The sequence below is a fragment of the Anser cygnoides genome, chromosome Z (assembly GCF_040182565.1).
Source record: "Anser cygnoides isolate HZ-2024a breed goose chromosome Z, Taihu_goose_T2T_genome, whole genome shotgun sequence".
NCBI classification, from domain to species: Eukaryota; Metazoa; Chordata; class Aves; order Anseriformes; family Anatidae; genus Anser; species Anser cygnoides.
This window is the reverse complement of record NC_089912.1, coordinates 36,862,521-36,874,728: the sequence shown is the minus strand read 5'-3', so window position 1 is coordinate 36,874,728 and position 12,208 is coordinate 36,862,521. Positions and strand designations below refer to the sequence as shown.

The following is a 12,208-nucleotide window of genomic DNA, read 5'->3' as shown; positions in this document are numbered from 1 at the left end:
GGACCGGGCGGTGACGGGAGGCTGGGGGGGAGCCGCCCGCCCACTGCGTCTCCGGCTCCTGAGGGGAAATGGGGGGGTCATTCCCTAATATGATGGGCCCTGTCTTAGCGACTGTATCCTTCATGTCCCTCAGGACCCTTGGATGCATCTCATCAAGCCCCGTTAACTCGTATACCTTTAGGTTCCTCAGCTGGTCTCGAACCTGATCTTCTCCTGCAGACGCTGTTGCAGAGCAGTGCTTACACAGAGCCCAGGACTTTGCAGCTCCTGGTGCTGCCCTGCCTGTGAGGAGGCTGGGGGTGCACAAGGGGCTGGGAGGGGACACAGCCTGGCCAGAGGGGTGTCCTGCACCGTATGATGTTGTGCTCAGCAGTAAAGCTGGGGGAAAGGAGGAGGCATAGGATGTTGGGACTTAAGGTGTTTGTCTACAGATACCTTAAAGGAGGCTGTAGCGAGGTGGGGGTTGGTCTGTTCTCCCACGTGCCTGGTGACAGGACGAGGAGGAATGGGGTAAAGTTGCACCAGGGGAGGTTTAGGTTGGATATTAGGAAAAACTTCTTTACCAAAAGGGTTGTTAGGCATTGGAATGGGCTGCCCAGGGAAGTGGTTGAGTCACCATCCCTGGAGGTCTTTAAAAGACGTTTACATACAGAGCTTAGTGATATGGTTTAGTGGAAGTCTTGTTAGTGTTAGGTTCTGACTGTTAGTTAGGTTGGACTAGGTGATCTTGGAGGTCTCTTCCAACTTAGGTGATTCTGTCTTCCCAAAAAAACATTACCCACGATGAGCCCTGGTTTCCTGGATGTGGCTGACACCTGCCAATGGCACCTGCAGTGCCGCATTTAAAACTCTGTTTCATTTGTTTATAAATGCTGACTGGGACTAAAGAAGAGCTCCAAAGTTAAAACAATTACCCTATTTTTATGCCTACCACAATTAGTAGAAAGGAATCCAACCTAACACTGGAGAAAATAGGCATTTTTTTAGGTGGCTTGAACAAGGAATTATGCTCTTCCACACCAGATTTGCCGTCGATGGCAGATGTCTGGGCCCCACGTGCACTAATGCCTTCGTGGCCTGGGGCCCCCTTCAGCCCCAGGGCTGTCAGTCACCGCCCCAGCGATGCCACAGCAGGGCCCAGCTCCAGCTCCCACAGCCCTGTCCAGCCTGGTTCTGATCAGGCTGCTCCAGGTTCAGGTTCTGACACTGCCAAGGTTCCCAGATGTGCCCTACCCCACTCAGCCAACTCCTAGCTTGATGGATGTGTCTCAAATACCCTGGGAGTCCTTCAGCCAGTGATGTGTATTGGGTTTATGTGCCAAGTGCTTGGTAGCGAGGGACCTGCAGGGGTGACCTCTGTGAGCAGAGCCCAGCAGCTGCCCCCTGTCAGAGCGGAGCCAGCTCCAGCTGCTCCAAAAGGGACCCGCTGCTGGGCAGAGTTGAGCCAGGGAGTGACACTGGTTGGGCCCCTCGGAAAGCAGATTTAAGGAAGGGGAAAAAAACTGCTGCACAACAGCAGCAGGGACAGAGAGGAGTGAGAAAATGGGAGAGAAGCAGCCCTGCAGCCCCCCCAGGCGAGTGCAGCAGGAGGGCAGGAGGTGCTCCAGGCAGGCAGCAGCAGTTCCCCTGCTGACTGCAGCCCCTGTTCCCATTCCCCTGCACTGCCTGGGGGGAGGAGGTAGAAGAGGGTGAATGGGGGGAAGGTGTTTTAGTTTGTTTTCTGTGTTTCTCACTTCTCTTGTTAGTAATAGGCAATGTCTCAAATGTCCCTACACTGAGCCTGTTTTGCCCATGATAATAATTGTTGAGTGATCTCCCTGTTCTTATCTCAACCCTTGAGATCTTTTAATCATACTTTCTCCCCTCGTCCTTTGCGGAGGGGGAGTTAGAGAAGCACTCATGGTGTTCAGCCACCCCACAGGGTAAAACCACCCCATGGTGCCCAGAAGCTGCTCCCTGCTTTGTGCCAGCACCTGCACGGTCTCCACCTCAGAAACCCCTGCAAACAGCGCAGGGCCTTCAGGCAGACATTTACAGCAACTCATTATTCTCCTGCGAATCCCCGTGACACAGACGAGACCCGCTACCAGCACCCATCTCACAGCGGGACGCAGTCCCACAGGACTGGCTGCGCAAAGCCACAACCAGGGCGCTCCAACTACCGCGCCCCCCTCCCCCCCGCCGCGCCCCCCTCCCCCCCCGCCCGGATCCCTCCGCGCCGCATGGCGCTCACGCTGCCGGAGCCGGGCGGGACGAGGGGCGTGCCCGATCCCCAAAAGACAAGCGAAACTACCAATGGCGAGGCGGGATCGGCGGCGGTGGTGTGACAGCGGGCCAATGAGCGCCGCGGGGGGCGTGGCGGCGGGGCAGGAGCGCGGCGGGCCGGGCGGGCGGCGGGGCAGGCGGGGGCCGCCATGTCCGACGAGATCAGCAAGGCGCAGGCGGCGCGGCCCGGCGGCGACACCATCTTCGGGAAGATCATCCGCAAGGAGATCCCCGCCAACATCATCTACGAGGACGAGCAGGTGCCGCCCGGGGCGGGACTGATCCGGCTGCCGACGGGCCTCGGCTGGGCCGGGCCGGGCCGGCTGGGTTAGGCCGGGGGGGCGGCCTGTGTCTGAGGGGGTGGCTGAAGTTGGCAGCTGTCAACGCGTAGGGTGCTGCTCCGCTTCCGTGGCGAATCTTGAATTCGCTTTATTAACCGTACCGAAAACCTGTTCCGAGGTTACAGGGAGAAAATATTGATCGAAGGGTTTCAAGGTTGCGAGGAGAAAGTATTGATTAAAGGGAGACTTGTAATCATTAATCGGCATGCAGAGAAATATGTTAAAAGTACAAAGTCTCTCCGGACTAAAGCCTTATCAGTATTGTTCTAGTCACATCTAAAATAAAAATAATTTGCTGAGGTGAAGATTGGTTTACTGTGCAGTCCTGCTTTCTGTGACTGCTTTTTGTTAGCTACTACTGCCTCTGCTATCTGTCCCACAAAAAATTTACTTGCTACTGCTTTTTGTCTCATTAAACTATTTGAGTCAGTTTATTGTTTGTATCCTCTCTACGGGTGCCACTTGAAACAGAAAAATTGCTTAGGAGATGCTGAATCCAAAGTAAGATTTACGTGTAATTACGTACAAATTAGTTTTACTTACCAATTCTTTGTTTACCACTCTTCTCTGTTCAGGAGAAACAAGCAGCTCACCAAGAGAGGTTTAAAACCAGACTTTTTTTTAAGGGTAGTTTATGATAAAACCAGCTGGAAGATAAGGTAACGCAATGGCCACTGTCAAGCTTCAGTTTAACACTGTTCGTCTCAGTAGGATTAAAAAATTGGTAGAATTGGAATTGCACAGGAAATTCGTTACTGATTCACAAATAAATGAAAGCATCTAGGAAGTGCACATTTTGAAGAATGTTAAGCATGTTACTCCTTGAGGCATAACTCAACCAGTAACTACTGCAAATTCTGCTGTGACGTGTGATGGGTAAGTCAGAGATGCCCTTTTAGCAAGCAGCAGAGTGCACGCACAGTGTGGGCATCTGTAGATTGTGGTGGCTGCAGCAGTGGGACTGGATTCTACTGTCAGCTATTTGCCTAAACAGCCATAGCTCCCTTTTCTCTTTCTCCACCTATTGGAAGTTCCCAATGTAATGTAAACATCTGTTTCCTTGTCCTGATTATATTGCATGCTGAATCCCACTTCTGGAGGTAAATGTTTGCAGTGTCTGAATTAATTGTGATACTTAAATAAACTTAGTTGTGAATGAACTACTTACTATGCACAGTTGTTGATGTTCCATAAGTGATACCTTTTCCTCAATTTGGGAATGTTTGAAGTAGGTCCAGCTTTAATACGCTGTTTTGAAATAGTCTTTCTCTGAAATACATGGTGTTACTGAGAACAGAAATGTGATATGGCTTCAACTGCATAACTGCCTTGTCATCTCTGACCAAGGCAATATTCAGACATTCATGGAATATGATTAGCAACTGTTTACTATTTGTTTTATTGAACAGAGTGAAATCAGAGAGGGAAATAAGCAGAAATGAACTTTTTTTTTTTATAGATCCCATCAACTCAACTGTTGTTAGTTGTTATGTGGAAATGACAAATCACTAAGTTAATTGCTTGTTAACTTGTTGAGAAGACAACAGCTTTTAAATAGCACTTTGGAAAAATCATTATTTGCTGTTTATGTAAGCAGGTATTTTGTGTGGAGAAATTGGAGAAATGCGAGTAATACATCACTCTAGAAAAACCCATGTCTCTACTTATGTTTAGGGTATCTGATAATGTGCATAAGTGTGTGTTCAGTGGGGCATGCTGACTTGCCTAAACTCTTACCTTTCTCTGAAGTAAATTGTTTTTCACCTGTTTGTTCTTCCTCCAGTGCCTTGCGTTCCATGATATCTCACCCCAAGCTCCAACGCATTTCCTCGTGATTCCTAAGAAGCCAATTGTCAGGTTATCTGAAGCAGAAGATTCTGATGAATCTGTAAGTACTGTTGAAGCTTTCTGCACACCAAACCGTACCTCTAAATATTTCAGAATTTAGTAGGTTCTCCCACTTTTCCTCTTGGCATTACAAAGAGGTAAAGTAGTTTTCTCACACTATAGTTATACATATATATATAAAACACTATATATTCTTTGCTTCTAGCTTAGAATTGGAATGGAAGTAAGATTTTCCAGTAAAAGTACTGATTTAAAGCAAAACAAGTTTCTGGGTATGGATTTATAGTGCAAAATACATTGTTGTTTTAGAGTACAGTCTGATGTCTGTTTCCACATTTTACAGTAAGTAGTACTTTAATATAGAGAACAGGGCTTGGGGCTTTTGGCAGGTGAAAGGTCAGTAAGGGGATTAAGCAGAGGGTTCCTGAATACTTCATTTTTAGCTATATACATGAAGTACAGAGATTTTTGTAAACCTTTACAAGGTAAGAAAGTTTTTTTAATCTGAACCAGAAGTTTTTTCACCTGATCTACTTACGTTGCCTGAAAAAGTAAATGGGGGCTTTAACCATGAGACAAATCTAGCTTCTGCATTACTTCTGTAGTCTGTTATCCATAGCTCTTTTTTGCACCCCTCTGTATTATGCTTAGTCAGTCTTTATAGCTTTGCTTGGAAAATGTCAGTTGGCTGACAGCAATTTGAAGAGCCGTGGCTGAATTTCTTAGAATTGGCTAACTGACCTCTCTGAATGGTTCTCTGCTCTCATTCCTTCCCTTCTTGCCCTCCCCCTTTTTTTTTTTTTCTTTTTTTTTTTTTCTCCTCCAGCTTCTTGGGCATTTAATGATTGTTGGCAAGAAGTGTGCTGCTAACCTGGGCCTGACCAATGGATTCCGGATGGTTTTGAATGAAGGGCCTGAGGGTGGGCAGTCTGTCTATCATGTACACCTCCATATTCTGGGTGGTCGTCAGTTGGGCTGGCCTCCCGGCTAAGATTTTTGCACCACAAGAGATACTGCATGCATGCAAATCACTAGCAAATAGATTTGTTGCCCATCAATCTAGCCACTGTTAATGTAAATTTTTTTGGGGATATATGTGTGAAAGGTAATAAATGCTCTGAACAACATTCGCACAATAAAGATTTAGCATGTGGGAATCATCTGTCTCGTGTGTCTTACTGATGGAATTGGTTCTGCAAGTTAAAATGTTGTCTCTCTGGAGCGTGAATATGAGTGTGTTTCAGTCTGCCGTTAACAATGTTCTGTGAATAGTGATTTGCCCTGAAGATGCAACTGCTTAGCAGTCTTTCATGTCCTTTAGGAAGAAAACTTAAGCTTTTTGAGGCGGTTTGTAAATATTCATAGGCTGCTGCTACGACTTCAAAAAAGTATGTGAAATTACAAACATGCCATGCAAGGCCAGTTTCAGCAAAGTGCAGTGTGTCGGAAACCTGCTACTCCTTTCGGAGCACTCCCTCAGCCTTTGCTTTATAAGGCCCCTTTGATGTCATCCTTCTTTCTGCTGGGAAAGGATTAAGCAATAGTCTAAATGTCGTAGAATCATAGAATATCTGAGCTGGAAGGGACCCACACAGATCATCGAGTCCAACTCCTCCATTCCCCAAAGGACCACCCAGAAAATCAGACCGTGTGTCTGAGAGTGCTGTCCAAACACTTCTGGAACACCGGCAGGCTCGGTGCCGTGACCACTGCCCTGGGGAGCCTGTCCCAGTGCCCGATCCCTCTCTGGGTGCAGAACCTTTCCCTAACACCCAGCCTGACCCTCCCCTGTCCCAGCTCCATGCCGTTCCCTCGGGTCCTGTCGCTGTCCCCAGAGAGCAGAGCTCAGCGCCTGCCCCTCCGCTCCCCTCGTGAGGGAGCTGCAGGCCACTATGAGGCATCCCCTCAGCCCCCTCTGCTCTGGGCTGGACAAACGAAGTATAAGAAGTATATTTGAACATATAACCAGGGTTGACCCTTTCCAGGTGCAGAATCTGGCACTTGCTCTTGTTAAACCTCATATTGCTGGTGATTGCCCTGCTCCCTAATTTGTCAAGATCTCTCTGCAAGGCTTCACCACCCTCGATGGAGTCAACAGCTTTACCCAATTTGGTATCATCTGCAATCTTGCTTAAAAAACCTTGAAGTCCTTCATCCAAATCGTTTATGAAAACGTTGAAGAGGACTGGTCCTAAAATGGAGCCCTGAGGAACCTCCCTAGTGACAGGTCACCAGCCTGATCTAACCCCATTTAGAAGAACCCTCTGGGCCTGACACATCAGACAATTCTTCACCCATCCTATTGTGCTTTTATTTAACTGTATTTGGGTCACTTTGTCCAGAAGGATACTCTGTGAGACAGTGTCAAAAGTTTTACTAAAACCCAGAAAGATTATATTGACTGGCTTCCTTTGGCCAACTAGCTGGGTGATCTTGTTGTGGAGGGAAATTAGACACCAAATAGATCTTAAGCGGTGAGCCACAGAAGAAGTTTGACATGGAAAGTTACTGGTACAGAAATCTTGCGAATCAGGTATTTTTTTTTTCTTCTGTTTTTAAGGTCTTAAGAATGGAGTAAGCAAGGGATATGTCTATGTAAGTGTTTTAGTTTGAATCAGAACTTTTCTTTTGAAGTGAATCTGGCTGCATTATGGTTTGCATTTTTGAAATGGGCTTGAACTGTGTGTATTTGATTCATTTTGGATGAATTGGAAGATGTATGCCAGGACATACCAAATATATTCCAGACAGACACAGGTCTTTGGTCCTTGTAGCCAAAACAGAACTTTTCAAAAGAATGATAACCAAAATGCTGGAATGTTTGTAGTGCGGTATGAAACTCAAAAGATCTTGCACTGAGGAGGAGAACTCAGGTTTTATGACGGCATCAGGTACAGCTTGAACTTGGTTTAAAAACATTCCATCATTGTCAGGAAAGTTGAAGAAAATGCAGAGGATAAAGTTGGGCTACTTCAGAGGGTGTGTCTTTAGCCTACAGAGTAACCCAGAATACTTGAGAACTCGAGTGAAATGATATGTCACGTTTAATATTTTTGTCCAGTTTGAAGTAATGGTTATGTGGTCAAGAGAGCATGGCGATGTTCAAAACCTCTGTGTAATGCTGGTCTGTGTTTAGGTTTGTTTGTACTTGTATATTTCTTAAGCTAGGAAAAAGGTTGCTACTTCATGGAATGAATGATGAGGACATGTTTGAGGGTCATGGAAGATTTTGAAGGGTTTGTGTTAGCGCCATATTGCTATTGAGCTACGAGGTTTTTTGTGCCAGTGACTACTTAGTTCTGGTTCGAGGACATAAAAGCACACAGGGATCCAAGCAGCCTTCCGAGTGTCCAAGGGATAGCACTAAGCTACACATTTCTGATACTATGTCTGTTTTAAAATGTCAGTTCCTGACTTTTCATGCCTCAGAATGTTGGTTCAGTTTTGCACCCTCTCAAGTATTGAGCTCTCCAGACTTGCTTGGGCTAAGCTGGGGATATGTGCACATGTGGTTCATGAAACTTCCATGGGGTAACCAGTAACCACTCCACATTTAGACAAGCCTTCCTGACTTTGTCTGGTGTTGTCTTGCTTCCTCATTTTTGTTTGTTAGTTTTTTGTACGTTGGAACTCATTCCTGTGGACCAGATTGTATTTAAATCCACAACAAATACAGCCATAATCAGGTAAGAGTAATTCAGTGCTCCTGAAGGAAATTCAAAGTTCTCGCTTCATTCTTCCTGTTTGTTCTCCAGTTATCAGGGAGAAAAGAGCCATGGAACTTTCTTCTTCTATTTTTTTTTTTTTAACAGACAGGGAATGTCTTAATAAACTTGGCAAAATGTTATCTTGTTTTATTGTTATTTCCAGTTACAAATTTCTGTCCTTTTTAAAAGAAAAAAAAAACACCACAAACTGATACTTTTAAGTACCGTACTCTAGCCAATTCATAGCTGTGCATGGGAGAAATTGGGGAAAACGTTCAAAACCTGGGTTAATATTAATGGGGAGAGCTGTCTGCCAGGGCTGGTCGCCAGGTAAGTGCCCTATACCGGTCATGAAAGAGTTGAAAAGGAGATGTGATCTTTATTTAATCGTAATGTACTACAACCTGACACCTAGGCTATCTACAGAGTTGCCAAGAGGAAAGAAGTTGAATCTAAGCCTAAAATTCAGATTGTTCTGTGTAGAAGTTGGAGGAAGTTGTATGGCTTAAGGAGAAGGCACTGCTTTAGTGATCAGGGCAGTAACATGACTGGAGAAGAGAAACTCAGGAAATACCTACGGATCCAGCCCCATTGAAGAAGAAACTTCAAGAGTACAAATAGTTTTTCTGAGAAAGCTCCTGCGAGAAAAAAAAGCATCTAGATATTCCAGAAGAAAGAGACTACCTCTTCTCAGCTGGTGGTGAAAGTGAAAGGAACTGGAAAACCTGCATGCAAAAGGTAAAAAATGTAAGTATTAGCCTGCTGGATGCTCTGTGTTTTGGAAACTCAGCAACACTTGTAAATTACTGAGCAGATGTGAGCTGCATTAACTTGGTCTTACTAAACTTGCTTAAAACACAACCTACAAGAGAGAATGGCTTGAGAACAATGACGAGATAAAGCTACAAGTGGTGACGTTTGAGCTGCAGTTCCTGATCCGTTTTACAGGAACAATTAGGACTGAAGTGTAATGTCGGTTTGACTGCAGGTCAGGGCCTAAGTAGTCTTTTAAAACTGAGACTTTAGTAGTAGAGAAGACTCAAAGCTGAGAATAACTGTACTCCAGAAAAATGGGCTGTTTTTATTTTGTTAGGATAGCTGTACTTCTGTTACATTCTGTCAATGGACGAGTTCTGTTTTTGTGGAGAAGGTACAGATTATCTAGAAACTTCCTAAAACATTGTTCTTGATATTAAACATTGATAGTGTATGTTAATTGAAGGATGGAAACTAGATCTGGAAAAGCCATGCATGAAGCTGTTCTGTGCCTTGGAAGCGTAGCCAATCTGTAAATGCCGTTTTACATAAAATGAGGAGGTATTATCACTGCTTTAGACTGTGGCAGCTAGCAACTGGTTGGAGTCACAGAGTTCTAGTCTTCTTACAAGATCATTTACCTTCGCAGGGCTGAGGTAAATCTATTTATCCCTATGCCTCTGTTTTATTGTAATAGTAAGGTCCACACTTCATTGTGTGTGGTGTGGATGGAATAACAAATCAGGAGGGAAATGTCTGGGGAAAAGTAAAGGAAGAGGTGAAGAAAAAAAGAGTAAAAATAAAGTGAATGTGGTGATGCTGCAGTCAAAGCCCATGCATGTTTGTGTTTTATTAGGGCAAAGAGTGGGAAGGATGTTCTCATGAAAGGCCTCTTTTGCTTCCTTCTTCCATGGCGATACAAATTTGTGTATGCCTAGCATGGTTCATTTTAGGTCGTTTGCTCGGTGCGCAGGAGTAGAAACCCAGTAAAGAAGCCAGGTAATCTGAGAGATTGGTTCCTCCTCTCTGATTCGGCTCCACGAGTGCAGGCCTCTCTGTCATTTAACCAGTGCAAGTCAAGGGGGGCTCAGCGCCTGGTGTTGCATCAGAGCTCATCCACCTCTGAATAGCACCGGTACTGTTGCACGGCAGGGAGGTTCCAGTAAGCTGTGCTGACAAACCTAACATCACACTGCTCATGTAGGTCTTGCTTTCTGTGGTCTTTTGATTGGAATGCTCTGAATGATTAGATTACAAATGAGCGTGCTTCCTATTGCTAGTGTTCTTTTTTCTTTACAACAACTTCTGCAATTGGATTTAACTTGATTTACTTATTAGTGCCAGCACTTTATTCCATAAATTGCTTCTGGATATCTTCAGCAAGAACACTTGGTTTTCTGTGTGATGGAATTATTCAGTGAATTGTAGCCTTTTTTTTTTTTTTCTATTATAGTTAGAAGAACCTAATTTGTTTCTTAATATTGTGGCTTTTTATCATTTAACAGCTCAGCAGTGCCCAGAAAATTGCTTACGCTTTCATTCACAGTATAGCAAACAACATGCATTTGCTTTTCCAACTGTGACATAGGAATATTCATGTTTTGAATTAGAAGATGTGAAGTAAGTGGGAGACTTGATACAGTTGACTTTTCACTCTGAGACACCTCTCTGGATTGCATCTCGGTCTCCTTGGAGACTGCTGCTATCATTTAGTCATAAGCTAGCCCAGGGCCCTCCTGTCTTACTGCTGCGTAAACAGAATGGAATTTCAGCTCTGTGGCCAAACAAGATGCATCATGACTGTAGTCCAGGAGTTAGGACACTTATTTATATCCAGTGAAGATCAGCTTAGAGAATAATGGAAAACGATCCTCTGGTCCCAGAAGAGATGGTGAACGCCAGTGCGAGGGTCAGGCAGTTTTGCAGAGGAAGCTGGGAGCAAGAAGAGGATATAATTACGTTCCTGTACTCCAGATTCAAATCCTCTGTACCATTTTAAAAATACATAGGCTATGATATGCTGACTACTTCAAATGCAGGATATAGGATGTGAGGGCAGACTTTTTGTATTAATTAACATTTTCCTTCAGATAGCTTTTCTTAACTAAATGAAAACGAAAAAAGTTCTGACTGCATTTTATAAGTGTTCTGATCTTGGCGGAGTGTGCATGTGAGGCATGCTGTAAGCAGGCTTACCCTGCGCACCCTCTTTCAAAATATGGGTAAGCATATAAGGGTGAGCTCTCTGGAGATGACCAGAAAACTTGCAGGTAAAACAGGTGGGTTCCTTGCACACTTAAGCAGGACAAAGGTGGTGTTCTTTCTGAGTTTTTTTGGACATGGATGAGCTCCCTATTTGTGTCACATTTAGCATCTTTGCCTTCAGAGTTGAGTGAGAGGCTGTGTGTGTTATGGAACCATCGGCAAAATCAGAAGAATGGAGTGACATTAAAGAAAAATAAACATGTTTATGAAACTGTTTGGAACCTTTCCATGGGTACATTTACCCTTGTAAGAGGTTTTGTTGAGACTGTGTTTGTCATAGTAGTAGTGCTTCGTCATCAGTATGCTAGGAAAGTGATTTTCTGAGTTCATTCTTTATTACTGAAAGAGAACAAAGTGTATAGCAGAACAATGACCCTTATCTTCAGAAGAATGGGTGTAAGCTTGTTGGAGGTGGATGACATCCCACTGGAGGCAGCAGAAGAAAGTAAAGAGGGCCAAGAGAGCTTTTTGATGGTCAAGCACGGCATCCTTCATGCATAGAAAGGGAATGTTTTGAAGTTTATGAGCTGTGTATATGGCAGGAGGTCCCAGTGGCTAGCTGGGGAGCTCAGACTGAACTCAGCTGAACTTGTACATAGATGGAAGTGGGAATGGGCTACATGACATAAACAGACATAGTTAAGATGGCATAGAGGAGCTAGCTGCTTCTGAGGGGGAACTGAAATTTGTGGTGGATGAGAAAAGCAACAAGAAAGGCTGTTAGAGCTGCATAAACGACAACAGAGGGGACTAAGGAATACATGGACCTGCTGAAGAATGGGGTGGTGGGCCTAGTGATATAGGAAGTAAAAATGGTTGAGTTACTCAGTAGGTAACTGGCAAGGTTTGTTGTCAAGTCTTCTAGATCCATGTGCCTGGAGGCCAAGTCTGGGCCATGGTAAAGGAAGTCTGAGATGGGGATTCCTTAAGCAATCTGGACACACACAGAAATTCGTGGATGCATCCAGTGCTGCTGAGGGAGCTGGCCAATGTCGTTGGTCAACACTGCTCTCTGTGACCATCAAA

The 12,208-nt window shown here is 44.8% G+C and overlaps 1 protein-coding gene across 1 annotated transcript; it reads left to right on the top strand.

Annotated features, from left to right (window-relative positions):
* The first annotated feature begins 2,340 nt into the window (after positions 1-2,340).
* HINT1 (histidine triad nucleotide binding protein 1) lies at positions 2,341-5,611 on the top strand. The gene is made up of 3 exons (XM_066988068.1): positions 2,341-2,525; positions 4,390-4,494; positions 5,281-5,611. The coding sequence occupies exons 1-3, from the start codon at positions 2,415-2,417 to the stop codon at positions 5,443-5,445; spliced, it is 381 nt and encodes a 126-aa protein (XP_066844169.1). The 5' UTR covers positions 2,341-2,414; the 3' UTR covers positions 5,446-5,611.
* The last annotated feature ends 6,597 nt before the right edge of the window (positions 5,612-12,208 follow it).

Bases quoted from the DNA above. Each gene is read 5' to 3' on its own strand.
- HINT1 (XM_066988068.1), top strand. From the start codon at position 2,415: ATGTCCGACGAGATCAGCAAGGCGCAGGCGGCGCGGCCCGGCGGCGAC. The intron at 2,526-4,389 runs GTGCCGCCCGGG...TTCTTCCTCCAG, and splicing joins TCATCTACGAGGACGAGCAG to TGCCTTGCGTTCCATGATAT. The intron at 4,495-5,280 runs GTAAGTACTGTT...TTTCTCCTCCAG, and splicing joins CAGAAGATTCTGATGAATCT to CTTCTTGGGCATTTAATGAT.